A 15,638-nucleotide genomic window follows, 5' to 3' on the forward strand; every position below is an offset into this window, starting at 1 on the left:
GTGACGTCACGGGAGGCTGGACACGCGCGCTTTTCAAAATAAGCGCGTGTCCAGCCTCCCGTGACGTCACGGCTTGTGATTGGTCACGGCGCCATATTGCCGGGATGCGGACCAATCACAGCAAGCCGTGACGAAATTACGTCACGGCTTGCTGTGATTGGTCCGCGTCCCAGGAACATGGCCGCCATTAACCAATCACAAGCCGTGACGTCACGGGAGGCTGGACACGCGCTTATTTTGAAAAGCGCGCGTGTCCAGCCTCCCGTGACGTCACGGCTTGTGATTGGTCACGGCGCCATATTGCCGGGACGCGGACCAATCACAGCAAGCCGTGACGTAATTTCGTCACGGCTTGCTGTGATTGGTCCGAGTCCCGGCAACATGGCCGCCCTGACCAATCAGAAGCCGGGAATTCACGTAAGCAAGTAAAAGCGCGAATTTTAAAGAAACAACGCTGCCGCTTACAATCGCCGAGGTCCCGGCTGCGTCGGACAGGTGAGTATAGCGATTTTTTTTATTTTAATTCTTTCTTTTACACCTTTTTACATTAATGTTGTTTCGATACCGATATCCGATATTACAAAAATATCGGATCTCGGTATCGGAAATTCCGATACAGCAAGTATCGGCCGATACCCGATACTTGCAGCATCGGAATGCTCAACACTAGTGATAAGGTTAGAATTTTTTTGTTTGTCATTTAAACTCATTGATGGTGATGTGTGTCAGGGCTCTTTATATCACTGAAAGCAATTGCAGATACCTGTGCAAATTAGTTTGGCAGGTGTGTCCAAATAAAGGCAAGACTACTTAAGAAGGCTGTTCCACATTATTAAGCAGCCTACATTTTTTGCCAAAATGGGAAAGAAAAAGCATGTGTCGGGTGCTGAGAAGCAACAAATTGTGGAGTATTTAGGTCAAGGCATGACTACAATCAACTTCATCGTGATCATCGCACAATCAAGAAGTATGTAGCTGATTCCCAGCACACACGTGTGCGTGCTGATAAGGAAAAATTGAGGACTCTTTCCAACAGTCAATTGCGTAAGGTTAAAAGAGCAGCTGCAAAAATGCCTTGTCATAGCAGGAGACAAGTTTTTGAAGCTGCTGGTGCCTCCAACGTCCCCAGAACAACAAGATGCAGGGTCCTTCAGAGGTTTGCAGCTGTGCGTAAGCCATCCTGTCGACCACCTCTATCCACTGCACACAACTAGAAACGGCCCCAGTGGGCCAAACGATACATGAAGACTGACTTCCAAACTGTTTTGTTCACTGATGAGTGCCGTGCAACGCTCGATGGTCCAGATGGATGGAGTGGAGGATGGCTGGTTGATGGACACCCCATGAAAACACGGCTAAGGCGCCAACAAGGAGGAGGTGGAGTAATGTTTTGGTCTGGAATCATGGAGAGAGAGATTGTCGGCCCCTTTATGATCCCTGAAGGGGTAAAGATGAACTCCATAATCTATGTGGAGTTTCTAAAACAACACTTCCTGCCATGGTTCAAGAGGAAGAACCGTGCTTTCCACAGCAAGAACATTTTAATGCATGATAATGCACCAATTCATGCTGCAAAAAACACATCTGCATCTCTGGCTGCTATGGGCATAAAAGAGAACAAACTTATGGTATGGCCACCATCTTCCCCTGACCTGAAGCAGAAACCATCCAAAAACTGACAAATTCAATGGACGAGAGAGTTCAGAAGCTTCTTTCGAACAAGGGGTCCTATGTGCAAATGTAACATCACCTAGAATAAAGTTTTCACTTGAAAACTGTTTGATTTCATTTTGTAATAAGCTGATAATTAGTGTTGAGCGATACCGTCCGATACTTGAAAGTATCGGTATCGGAAAGTATCGGCCGATACCGGCAAAGTATCGGATCTAATCCGATACCGATACCCGATACCAATACAAGTCAATTGGACTCAAGTAACGGGAGGCAGGAAACGCGCGCATTTTAAAATTACGTCACGGCTTGCTGTGATTGGTCGCGTCGCGATCACATGGGCGGCACGCAACCAATCACAAGCCGTGACGTCACGGAAGGCAGTAAACGCGCGCATTTTAAGCAAAGAACGCTGCCGGTTCCCTCGGTAAGGTCCAGGCTGCGTCGGAGAGGTGAGTATAGCAATATTTTTTATTTTAATTCTTTCTTTTACACATTAATGTTGTTTCGATACCGATACCCGATACCACAAAAGTATCGGATCTCGGTATCGGAATTCCGATACCCGCAAGTATCGGCCGATACCCGATACTTGCGGTATCGGAATGCTCAACACTACTGATAATGCTTATAACTTCACAATTGACCATTTTTTTGTTCAAAATCAAAAAAGTTGAAAACTCTGCTGTGCATAATAATTTGGAACATGTATTTTGAGTGTTTATTTTTTTTTTAAAAAAGATACTGTTTTCATAGGCAGTTTGTTCCAAAACATTGCAATTATACTAGAATAGTAGATGACTGGAAAATAACAATGACTGCAATTCAGATAGGTAATTTAGAGAAAATATGAGGAAATATTATTTGCATAATAATTTGGAACACAGTGTACATACACACACACACACACACACACACATAAATGCACACATATATATATATACATACACACACATAAACATACATACACACACATGCATACACACATATATACATTCATATACATACATACAAACACACATATATACATACATATATTTCACGGTGGCTCAGTGGTTAGCACTGCAGCGCTGGGGTCCTGGGTTCAAATCCCACCAAGGACAACATCTGGAAGGAGTTTGTATGTTCTCCCTGTATTTGCGTGGGTTTCCTCCTGCTTCTCCGGTTTCCTCCAACACTCCAAAGACATACTGATAGGGAATTTAGATTGTGAGCTCCATTGGGGACAGCGATGATAATGTGTGCAAAACTGTAAAGCGCTGCGGAATATGTTAGCGCTATATAAAAATAAAGATTATTATTATATACAGTCAAGTCCATATATATTTGGACAGAGACAACATTTTTCTAATTTTGGTTATAGACATTACCACAATGAATTTTAAACAAAACAATTCAGATGCAGTTGAAGTTCAGACTTTCAGCTTTCATTTGAGGGTATCCACATTAAAATTGGATGAAGGGTTTAGGAGTTTCAGCTCCTTAACATGTGCCACCCTGTTTTTTTCTGTGAAACATCAGTCCCTTGTCACATCTCATACCCACTTACAGAAAAAAACTGACAGACTGTTATGACCGTGCAGGAAAACACCTCTCATGTTGTTAGTCTACCTGGTGACTCTGTGGATATTGTTTTGCACTCTCCAGAACCCTCGGTTAAACTTCCAGACACGTTTTCTGATGAAAAAGATAAATTTCACATTTTTGGGGAGAGTTGTAAATTATGTTTTTTTCTTAGACCTCGATTGTCTGGGGATGAGACTCAGTGGGTAGGGATTATCATCTCCCTACTTAGGAAGGGTCCCCAATCCTGGGCTTTCTCTCTGCCCCCTACTGCCCCTGAACGGAGGTCGGTGGATAGGTTCTTTGAGGCCCTAGGACTTATTTATGATGAACCGGACCGTGTCAGGGTGGCAGAGGACACCATTATGGATCTGGTTCAGGGGAAGCATTCAGCTGAATGGTATAGTTCCGAGTTCCGTCGATGGTCCACTGAGGTATCTTGGGATGACTCCGCACTGAGATGTCTATTCAGAAAGGGACTGTCGGATTGCTTGAAGGACGCTCTGGCTCTCCATCCAGCTCCCAGCTCTTTGGATGAGGCTATGACTCAGGCTATCCATATGGATCGGAGGCTACGGGAAAGAGGTCTTACACAACGAGGGATTCCATTGTTCCCTGTTAACCCTGATGTTTTGCTTCCATCTGAACCTATGGAGGTGGGAGCCACCGACCTCAAAGAGAGAGGAAACGGCGGCGTGATGGAAAGCTGTGTTTTTTCTGCGGAGATCCGGGACACTGGAAAAAGGACTGCCCCTCCTGTCCTCCGTCTAACAAGCGGCTGAGTCTGGGTGATCATCATGGAGGTCACTCAGACTCTCAGGTACCATTTTCTTCATTTGCAAAGATACTGTTAAAGGTGGAACTTAGTGTGGAGAACAGCTTTCTTCATACTTCGGCTTTTGTAGACTGTGGATCATCCCTGAACCTGATTGACTCTAAGCTGGTGGCCAGTTGTAGATTAGGGACAGTTAGGCTGGAGACTCCCTTAAAAATTGTGGCTATTGACTCTACACCTCTCACAAAGGATGGTCTCCATTTCATTTCTAAAGAATTCACCCTCAGGGTGGGGGCCCTGCACCAGGAGCATATGACATGCTTTGTTTTGGATAGCCTCCCTGCTGGCCTGGTGTTGGGGTTTCCCTGGTTGCAACGGCATAACCCGGTTATTGACTGGGGGTCCCGGGATATTGTTACATGGGGACCTAGTTGTTCTGAAAATGGTCTTGCTACTGTGTCTATGTCATCCGTCAGTCTGGAGGATATTCCGGAGTACCTGAAGGACTTTGAGGATGTGTTCTCCGAAAAGCAGGCTGAGGTTCTTCCACCACACCGCCCATTCGATTGTGCCATTGATCTTGTTCCCGGTGCCAAATTGCCCAAAGCCCGTCTGTACAATTTCTCCGACCCTGAGCGGGCTGCTATGAAGGAGTATATCTCTGAAAGCCTCCGTAAAGGGCATATTCGGCCATCTGTCTCTCCCGTGGCGGCAGGGTTCTTTTTTTGTGGTTTACGCCCATGCCTTGATTTTCGAGAACTGAATAAGATCACTGTGAGAAACACTTATCCTCTCCCACTTATACCTGATTTGTACAATCAATTGTCAGGGGCTAGGTGGTTTTCTAAGTTGGACCTCAGGGGAGCATACAATCTCATCCGTATGCAGGAGGGGGATGAGTGGAAAACTGCATTTCTTACTTCTGAGGGTCTGTTTGAAAATTTGGTCATGCCGTTCGGTTTGACTAACGCACCAGCGGTATTCCAGAATTTCATTAGCCATGTTTATTCTGACTTTATTGGGCGCTTTGTGGTAGTTTATCTTGATTATATACTCATATATTCCTCTGATAGACTAAGTCACGATTCATCTTCGTGCGGTTCTCCAGAGGCTCAGGGAGAACTCACTGTTTGCCAAACTGGAGAAGTGTTCATTTTTCACTCAAGAATTGTCCTTTCTAGGGGTCATTTTGACCGCTGAGGGGTTTCGTATGGACCCTAGGAAGGTACAGGCCATTGGGGATTGGGTGCAACCCAGAGATCTCAAGGGTCTTCAGCGATTTCTGGGTTTCACCAATTACTACAGAAAATTCATCAAGGGGTTTTCTCAAGTGGTCAAACCCCTCACTGATCTCACTCAAAAGGGGGCTGATCTCAAAAACTGGTCAGCTCCAGCGGTGGCGGCGTTTTGTTTATTAAAAACCCGTTTCATGACTGCCCCTGTACTGATTCAACCTGATTTATCTAAGCCATTTATCATAGAGGTAGACGCCTCTGAGGTGGGGGTGGGGGCTGTGTTGTCCCAAGGTCCCACCACATTAACTAACTTAAGACCCTGTGCCTTCTTTTCAAGAAAATTTTCCTCTGTTGAGAGGAATTATGATGTGGGTAACCGGGAGTTATTGGCCATTAAATTGGTGTTTGAAGAATGGAGGCATTTTTTGGAGGGGGCGGTCCATCGTATAACTGTCGTTACTGATCACAAGAACCTGTCTTACAGCGAGTCCGCCAAACGTTTAACTCTGAGACAGGCACGGTGGTCACTTTTTTTTCCCCGATTTCAGTTTTCCATCACTTTCAGACCAGGGTCCAAGAATGTGAAGGCGGATGCCTTGTCTCGCAGTCTAGAATCAGTATCACCTCCTGAGCCTCCTTCCTCCATTCTTCAGCATGGGGTGGTGGTGGCTGTGGTGTCCCCGAAATTGGAACAGGAGATTCGTGATGCCCAATCTCTTGCTCCGTCGTCCATACCTGAAAATAAGCTCTTTGTGCCTGTCCAGTATTGGTTGAGGGTGCTTCAGGAGTTCCACAACTCTGCTTTGACTGGGCATCCTGGAATCTCAGCCACTCATAAAGCCATCACTAGGCTGTCCTGGTGGCCCTCGTTGACTTCTGACGTCATAGGGTTTGTGTCGCCCTGTGCAACTTGTGCCCGCGCAAAAAACTCCCGGCGAATTGGTATCACTGCCAATTCCAGATAGACCGTGGACTCATCTGTCCATGGATTTTATCACTCATCTCCCCCCCCCCTCTAGTGGAAAAACTGTGATGTGAGTAGTGGTTGATAGGTTTAGTAAACAAGCACATTTTTTACCATTAACTGGCCTTCCTAATGCTGAGACTCTATCTAAACTATTCATTGAGCATGTTATCTGGTTGCATGGTGTGCTTGTCAGTGTGGCGTCTGATAGAGGGGTGCAATTTGTAGCAACATTTTGGAGGGCTTTTTGTAAAAGGCTGGGCATCAGTCTGACCTTTTCATCGGCCTACCATCCCGAGACCAACGGTCAGACTGAAAGGACCAATCAGTCTCTGGAACAGATTTTACGGTGTCTTGTCACGTCTAGACAGGATGATTGGTTCTCTGCAATTCTTATAGCGGAATTTGCTTACAATAATCGTATCAATCAGTCCACTGGTACTTCTCCATTCTTCTGCAATTATGGGTTTCACCCTCATTTTGGTGAATTTTCCCGGCTGGATTCGGGGTGTCCAGGGGCTGATTCGGCCTTTCTGAGGTTGGGGGAGATCTGGAGGGAAGTTCAGAGAAACATTGGGGAGGCTCGGGGCAAATATAAATTTTTTGCGGATAAACGACGTTCTGTGGGGCCGGCTTATCAGGTGGGGGATAAGGTATGATTATCCACCAAAAAATATAAGGCTGAGAATTCCCTCTGCTAAGTTGGGCCCCAAGTTTATTGGTCCATATGAAATTTTAGAGGTGATTAATCCTGTGGCCTTTCGCCTGCGTTTGCCTCAGTCTTTGCGGATCCCCAATGTGTTCCATAAGGCACTTCTGAAGCCGTCGGTGCCCTCCTTTGGTGAGTCTCCCTCGCACCCGCCGCCTGTTGTGGTAGATGGCCAGGCCGAGTACAAGCTGGAACAGGTGGTGGATTCTCGTATGATCCTCCGTTCACTTCAGTACTTGGTCCATTGGAAAGGATACGGTCCTGAGGACCAGTCATGGGTGCCGGCGCATTCAGTCCATGCTGATCGCTTGGTCCGGGCTTTTCACGCTCGTCATCCAGGGAAGCCTGGGGGTCCGGTGGCCCCCCATTGAGAGGGGGGTACTGTCATGGTCCAGTCCGGAGTTTTATTTTCATCTTTCCTCTCTTGGGATTGGTCATGCAGGGGTTAATCTCCTCAGCCTCGTTCTTGAGCGAGCTGGGCTTTTTCAGTCCCTCACAGCCTGCTGACCAGTGTTAGTGATAGTTCATGCTTCCCTGCTTGAGCCCCTTACCTGTATTCTGGTTTTGGTGATCCTTGTGTCTCTGACTGCCTTTACCCGTGTATGATTCGATCTGATCTCTGGACTTTGCCTCTTGTTTTCCGTCTCTGACACCACGCTCCCCTACTGGTTCCGACGTTGGCTTGTACCCTGACTTTGTCTTACGTCTCACGTTTTGGTTACCACGTTCCCGGTAGGCTCTGATTTCTTGCGTGTCCCTGACTATTCTCGTGACTGCCCCAGTGTACAGTGCTGATATCTCGGTGTATGACCTTGGCTTGTCTGACTTCTCTCATTACCTGTGACACCTGTGCCTGAGCTCTGTGTTACTACGCTTAGTATTTAACCTCTCTTCCCTCACCAGCTCCCCCCGGTGGAGGTTTCACTACAATAACTACTATAATACTGCTCCTATGTACAGGAAAATAACTACTATAATACTACTCTATGTACAAGAATATAACTACTATAATACTGCCCCCTATGTACAGGAATATAACTACTATAATACTACCCTATGTACAAGAATATAACTACTATAATACTTCCCTATATGTACAGGAATATTACTATAATACTGCCCCCATTTACAATAATATAACTACTATAATACTGCCCCCTATGTACAAGAATAACTAAACTACTATAATACTGTTCTATGTACAAGAATATAACTACTATAATACTGCCCCTATGTACAAGAATATAACTACTATAATACTGCTCCCTATGTACAAGAATATAACTACTATAATACTGCCCCTATGTACAAGAATAACTAAACTACTATAATACTGTTCTATGTACAAGAATATAACTACTATAATACTGCCCCTATGTACAGGAATATATCTACTATAATACTGCTCCCTATGTACAAGAATATAACTACTATAATACTGCCCGTATGTACAAGAATATAACTACTATAATACTGCCCCTATGTACAAGAATATAACTGCTATAATACTGCCCGCATGTACAAGAATATAACTACTATAATACTGCCCCTATGTACAAGAATATAACTACTATAATACTGCCCCTATGTACAAAAATATATCTACTATAATACTGCTCCCTATGTACAAGAATATAACTACTATAATACTGCCCGTATGTACAAGAATATAACTACTATAATACTGCCCCTATGTACAAGAATATAACTGCTATAATACTGCCCGCATGTACAAGAATATAACTACTATAATACTGCCCCTATGTACAAAAATATATCTACTATAATACTGCTCCCTATGTACAAGAATATAACTACTATAATACTGCCCGTATGTACAAGAATATCTCTCCTATAATACTGCTCCTATGAACAGGAATATAACTACTATAATACTGCTCCTATGTACAGGAATATTACTATAATACTGCCTCTATGTACAAGAATATAACTGCTAAAATACTGCCCCCATGTACAAGAATATAACTACTATAATACTGCCCATATGTACAAGAATATAACTACTATAATACTGCTCCTATGTACAGGAATATAACTACTATAATACTGCTCCTATGTACAGGAATATAACTACTATAATACTGCTCCTATGAACAGGAATATAACTACTATAATACTGCTCCTATGTACAGGAATATTACTATAATACTGCCTCTATGTACAAGAATATAACTGCTATAATACTGCCCCCATGTACAAGAATATAACTACTATAATACTGCCCATATGTACAAGAATATAACTACTATAATACTGCTCCTATGTACAGGAATATAACTACTATAATACTGCTCCTATGTACAGGAATATAACTACTATAATACTGCTCCTATGAACAGGAATATAACTACTATAATACTGCTCCTATGTACAGGAATATTACTATAATACTGCCCCTACGTACAAGAATATAACTACTACTAGATGGTGGCCCGATTCTAACGCATCGGGTATTCTAGAATATGCATGTCCACGTAGTATATTGGCCATTTACGTAGTGTATTGCCCAGCTACATAGTATACAGCACAGCAATGTAGGATATTGCGCAGCTACGTAGTATATTGCACAGAGCCACAGAGTATATTGCACAGCTTTGTAGTATATTGCCCAGCCTTGTAGTATATTGTCCAGCCACGTAGTATATTGCCCAGCCTTGTAGTATACAGCAGAGCCACGTAGGATATTGCCCAGTGACGTAGTATATTACCGAGGCACGTATGTCACAGGGCCAAAAAATAAAAAATAAACATACTCACCTAACGATCCGAGAGCCCCTTGTAGTGTATCATACTCACCATTCTTGTCGCTGCTCCTCGGCGTCCCGCCTCTCCTCTTCGTGGTATCCTGTGCAGATGGTAGTGCTCGGCTTCAGGAAAATGGCCGCGGGATGCCGCGCATGCGCAGATCGAGATCGCGGCGGCCATTTTCCTGAAGCCGAGTTCCATTGCAAGTGCCAGGGCTGGTGGGAGCAGGACCTATGAAGACGTCGCGGTCACATGACCGTGACGTCACGGCAGGTCCTTGCCGCACACCAGCCCTGGGACGGGACCGAACCGCAAGCTGACGGTTGTAATGGAGCGGTCCGGGGAGCGTGGCGAGGAGCGAGAAAGGCGGCGGAGGGTGAGTATAGCAGGTTTTTTTATTTATTTATTATTTTTAACATTACATTTTGTACTATTGATGCCGCATAGGCAGCGTCAATAGTACAAAGTTGGGGACACACAGGGTTAATAGCAGCGGTAACGGAGTGCGTTACCCGCGGCATAACGCGGTCCGTTACCGCCGGCATTAACCCTGTGTGAGCTGTGTATGCGGGCGCGCCGGCAGTGAGTGCGGGGAGTAAGCGGCCATTTTTTCTGGACTGTGCGCGTCGCTGATTGGTCGCGGCAGCCATGACAGGCAGCTGCCGAGACCAATCAGCGAACGAATAACGGTGACAGAAGGACAGACGGAAGTGACCCTTAGACAATTATATAACTACTATAATACTGCCCCTATGTACAAGAATATAACTGCTATAATACTGCCCGCATGTACAAGAATATAACTACTATAATACTGCCCCTATGTACAAGAATATAACTACTATAATACTGCCCCTATGTACAAAAATATATCTACTATAATACTGCTCCCTATGTACAAGAATATAACTACTATAATACTGCCCGTATGTACAAGAATATCTCTCCTATAATACTGCTCCTATGTACAGGAATATAACTACTATAATACTGCTCCTATGTGCAGGAATATTACTATAATACTGCCTCTATGTACAGGAATATAACTGCTATAATACTGCCCCCATGTACAAAAATATAACTACTATAATACTGCCCATATGTACAAGAATATAACTACTATAATACTGCTCCTATGTACAGGAATATAACTACTATAATACTGCTCCTATGTACAGGAATATAACTACTATAATACTGCCCCTACGTACAAGAATATAACTACTATAATACTGCCTCTATGAACAAGAATATAACTGCTATAATACTGCCCCCATGTACAAGAATATAACTACTATAATACTGCCCATATGTACAAGAATATAACCACTATAATACTGCTCCTATGTACAGGAATATAACTACTATAATACTACCCCTATATACAAGAATATGTACTATTAATAGTGCCTCCTTCCACCATTCTGTTTGATGTGTTTATTTCTTCATTAAAAACTTTTTCTCTAATCCTTCTGCTCTTGGACGTTATAACTTGGCTCGATAATCACTGCCAATAGGAACTTGGCACCAGAACTTCTTTAATTAGCCTTCAGTACACGGGTCTTTTAAGGTTTTGCTTTAATTGAACAAATTACAAACTGAAGAGTCTACAGTCCATTATCAAAACGATATTGGTTTTCCCAGTAACGATTTAGAGCGGAGCCACAATTGTGCTTTATAACAAAGAGTCTGGATTATCAGTCACTGTGTCGGGTTGTATCCATGCATCTCCTATGCGGCTTTTCTAAAAAGTTTCCAACACAATCTCCCTCATGGCCAATCTTCATTCCTGGCATCTTGTATTTCCAGCTCTTCTGTGAAGACTGGGCCTTTGTCTAGAATTGTGCCAGTAAAAAAACAAAGGCGTTGGACCATCTGCTTAGGAAATAACCATGGCTCATTAGGAATACGTTTTGGGCAATGTGATGTGTTAGACTTTGACAAACATTCGCCTCAATTTTTAAAAATGTTCATTTGTGTCTTCCCAATTCAGAAATGAGCTTAGTGGTAAATGCAGTACCGTACGTAGAAATCAAAATGTTGTTCCCTCATGGTGATGACTTTACAGAGAGGAAGGGCCTGGCAGTTGTTTTCCTCTTCACTCCTTTCCGTTACCCTTGGGCCCATTTCCCCACCTTCCAAGGTGGACTCCTTTTTCCACTCTGAGAAAACATGCCACTTGGCCTAACAGAGTGTGCTTTTTTAAGAGGCGATCAGGAGAGATAGCTGTCGGTCTGTTGATTTTACTAACAGCCGGGCACCATATTCATTAAGAAAACTAGAAAAAAAACAGTTGGACAAGTGGAAAAAAGTTCTATAGGCTGACATATTTTTAACTGGAATTCATAATCTGATTTTTTTTTTACTGTTGGATGTTTGGGCACTTTAAGAAAACCGGGCAACAATCAATATGACCCCTCATTACCTTCCCCATAGCGGTCGCCTAGAGTCTAGAAATTAAATCTATCAGGTTGTGCAGCAATAGACCAAATGTTCCTACATCACTGTCTAAATAGGAAAATTTGCCCTTTAGAACTGTGAGAAAGTGTGTGAGGACCACCCACACCCGTGAGCCCACCAGAAGAACCTAACCCTGATCATTACAGGACAACTGATAAGTCTAGTAGGTTGTTGGTTAGAGATGAGCAGATCGGTTCAGGTTTATTTATAGAACTTCGATCCTCGCCTCCGCCCAGCCTCTTCTTTCTTCTGGCACTCTTTGGGCAGCTTCACTGCTGCAAATAGGTCTCTGATATCACAACTTGTGCCGACTAAGCCTACTTGATGGCCAAAGAGGATGTCACACGCCAGAGAGAAAAAAAACAAAAAAAACAGGCCAGATGCAGTAGAGTATTTTTGTATGCTTTACACCCTACTTATGTTATGCTCTGGGGTCTGGTGAGACCCCGGAGCATATGATGGAACATTTGACTTGCTTTGAATGACTGATTCATTTTTCCAAATTCGAGAGATCTGCCGCATTGGAATTCACTCATCACTATTTCTTGTATATTGTCCTGTAAGAACAGACCCAAGTGATTGCTCTCCAGCCACCTCCAAACTGGGGTTGTCTTCTGCTAGACCTTTGGGTCTCTTCTGACTGTGTCAAAGACTTGAACCACTGTAGGATCTTTCAGTACTCAAGGGTTGTCAACATGGCGGATTAGCCCACCAAGGTCTAAATCAGATTGAACTCAAGAACTAACATTTAGTGGCCTTCATTTTGGAGAGAAATATGCCCTTTACCAAAGCCGATAGACTAATAGATGTCGCATCAGTAATATTTCTGAAAAAATTGAGGAGATTGTGCCAAAGTAATGATATAAAAATCACTAATTGCGCTATAAAATGTGGGGAACTGTCCATAGCATGGGTTATGCAGGGTTAGTCCTCTGTTGTGGGCATTAGGAAGCACCATTACAGTTATGGTTGGTATTTAAGACTGAAAACCCTTCCAGAGGGCAAAAAAGTTCACACCAGTGAAAATCACTACAGCATTTGGGATAAGCCTTGGCCTGGAATAGGGTTATCAGGATTTCTACTCAAGTCCCATAAAAATGGATGAATAAAACCATTTTCCAGACCTTTCATATTAAATAAGGCCACGAATGCTGCATTAGCATTAAAGAAATGTCCTTGTGGAGGGCGGTCCGTGTGCTTGCCCCCGAGTTCTGCATTGCAGTGACGCCATGTCTGCTGTTGTACGCATCATCCAAGTAAAGAAAAAAATAAAGTGCATCTGTAGTAAAAGAAATCACACAGTGTTGCTGCTTCTGTCCAGGGTTTACAATTTCTGACAAAAACTTTTCTTTAATACAAAAAATGTCTACAAAAAAAGTTTGCCCTATGGCGGGGTCCCGTTGAGAAAAGGGATGGTTAACCCTGTTTTGAGGAGGACGATGTAAACAATGACACTTCCAGCAGCACAATGGATGACCACCAGCGTCGCTTTAAGGAAAGAAGTTCTGCTCCTGACGAAGGTACTGGGCGCCATGACAGTCAACAGGGCCGTGCTCACGGCTAAAGTGTACACTATGGAAATGCCAGTGTTTAAAGCTACGATCTTTCCAAATTTGGCGAAAGGGGCGATGATGCAGAAGAAGAGAGGAATTGTTGCTATGACTGTTGTAATTGCACTGGACACAATGGCTACGCCAACATGGTTGATGGCTTCTCTCACCCTCCATTGACGACATGCCAGCTGATCCTAAAAAAGGGAAGACAGATAATGAATTCCTGGTTTGGGGGGTGAAACCAAAACCAAAGTCTTGGGGGGTTTATGATAAGGGGTAATGAATATCAGTAGGCTCCCAGTTTCAAAATTTTAAGCAAGTAAAAAAAAAATACAAAACATTTCTGCAAAAGGACTGAGCTCATGAATATCTTGGCCGAACCTTCAGCAGGCCTTCACATGAATAAACTCTACATCACGGCGGTATATTTAATGCCTTGTTTTGAATTTCTGTACACTAATGACTTGTAATGCTGTGATGGACATTACAATCCCAGCCCATTTACGGCAAATGACAGGAATGTAAATTTCCTGAACGTTTGGAGCAATGCACTGAGACTGGCTCACACTGAGGCTTTGATCTGATTAAAGTCTGAAGCTGCCGGATGGCGGGTTGGCTGTAAAATAGCAGAATAAAGATTAGAGAATGGTTGGAGGTCTTTTTAGTATGTATAAAGCAAATTAATAAAAGATGTGGTATGAGCTTGCTTTGAGCTGAATGGTAATGAGTATTGGTAGACAAGTTAACAAAAATGTTCTTAGTAGTTTGTAATCAGTTTGTTTTCTATAATATATTGGTGCAAGAGTAATCAAAGAATTTACTCGTAGGTAAGCTCCTGTGCACATATGCATATGTCAGGCGGGAGGAATAGCTGACTGTCAAATAGTTGAACAATCAACAGCTGTGAGAGGCTACCTTAAAACAACAGGATAGCCTTTGGTTTAGGAATTGGGATACTCCAAAAGCCATACTATACACATGGGAAACATAATTACAGTATATACTAGAGTATAAGCCGAGATTTTCAGCCCATTTTTGGGGGGCTGAAAGTGCCCCCCTCGGCTTATACTCAAGTTGTGATCGGCGGGTGAGGGGGAGCGACGACTGTCTCATACTCACCTGCTCCTGGCACGGTCCCTGCATGTCCCATGGTCTCCGGCGACCGCCGCTCTTCCTCTGTTCAGCAGTCACGTGGTACCGCTCATTAAAGTAATGAATATGGACTCCACTCCCATAGGGGTGGAGCCGCATATTCATTACTGTAATGAGCGGTACCAGTGACCGCTGAACAGAGGAAGAAGCTGTGGGCACTGGAGACCATCTGTCCGGGAGAAGATACCAGGGACCGCGCCGGGAGCAGGTGAGTATTTCATATTCACTTTTCCCTGTTCCACCGCTGCCTCGTCTTCCGCGTCCTCTGCAGTGACTGTTCAGGTCAGAGGGCGCGATGACGTATTAGTGTGCGCGCCACCCTCTGCCTGAACACTCTGCCTGAACAGTCACTGCGGAGAGACGGGACGCTGAGAAGCAGCAGGCAGCGAGGTGAGTATGTCATTTTTTTTTTTATTGCAGCAGCATTACATGTTGCACATTTATATATGGAGCATCTTATAATGCTCCATGCAGTTCATTATGGCCCCATATGTGGCACATTTTTATATGGAGCATCTTATGGGGCCATAATGAACTGTATGGAGCATTATATGTGGCACATTTTAACACTTAACCTACTGATGTCTCAATCAATTTTACTTTTATTGGTACCTATTTTTATTTTTGAAATTTACTGGTAGCTGCTGCATTTCCTACCCTAGGCTTATACTTGAGTCAATAAGTTTTCCCAGTTTTTTTGTGGCAAAATTAGGGGTCTCGGCTTATACTCAAGTATATACGGTAAATGTAGTGCCACAATATTATAGACATTCTGAGAATATAAGAATGT

At 43.6% G+C, this 15,638-nt stretch overlaps 1 protein-coding gene across 1 annotated transcript in view; it reads right to left on the minus strand.

Moving 5' to 3' along the window:
• Positions 1-11,244: 11,244 nt before the first annotated feature.
• DISP3 (dispatched RND transporter family member 3) overlaps positions 11,245-15,638 on the minus strand; it is a 136,412-nt gene continuing 132,018 nt past the window's right edge. The window contains exon 21 of the mRNA XM_077249686.1: positions 11,245-13,890. Coding sequence (XP_077105801.1) covers positions 13,528-13,890 — 363 coding nt within the window. The 3' untranslated portion in view covers positions 11,245-13,527. The remainder of the gene's footprint in view (positions 13,891-15,638) is intronic.

The sequence above is a fragment of the Ranitomeya variabilis genome, chromosome 4, assembly GCF_051348905.1.
Source record: "Ranitomeya variabilis isolate aRanVar5 chromosome 4, aRanVar5.hap1, whole genome shotgun sequence".
NCBI lineage: Eukaryota > Metazoa > Chordata > Amphibia > Anura > Dendrobatidae > Ranitomeya > Ranitomeya variabilis.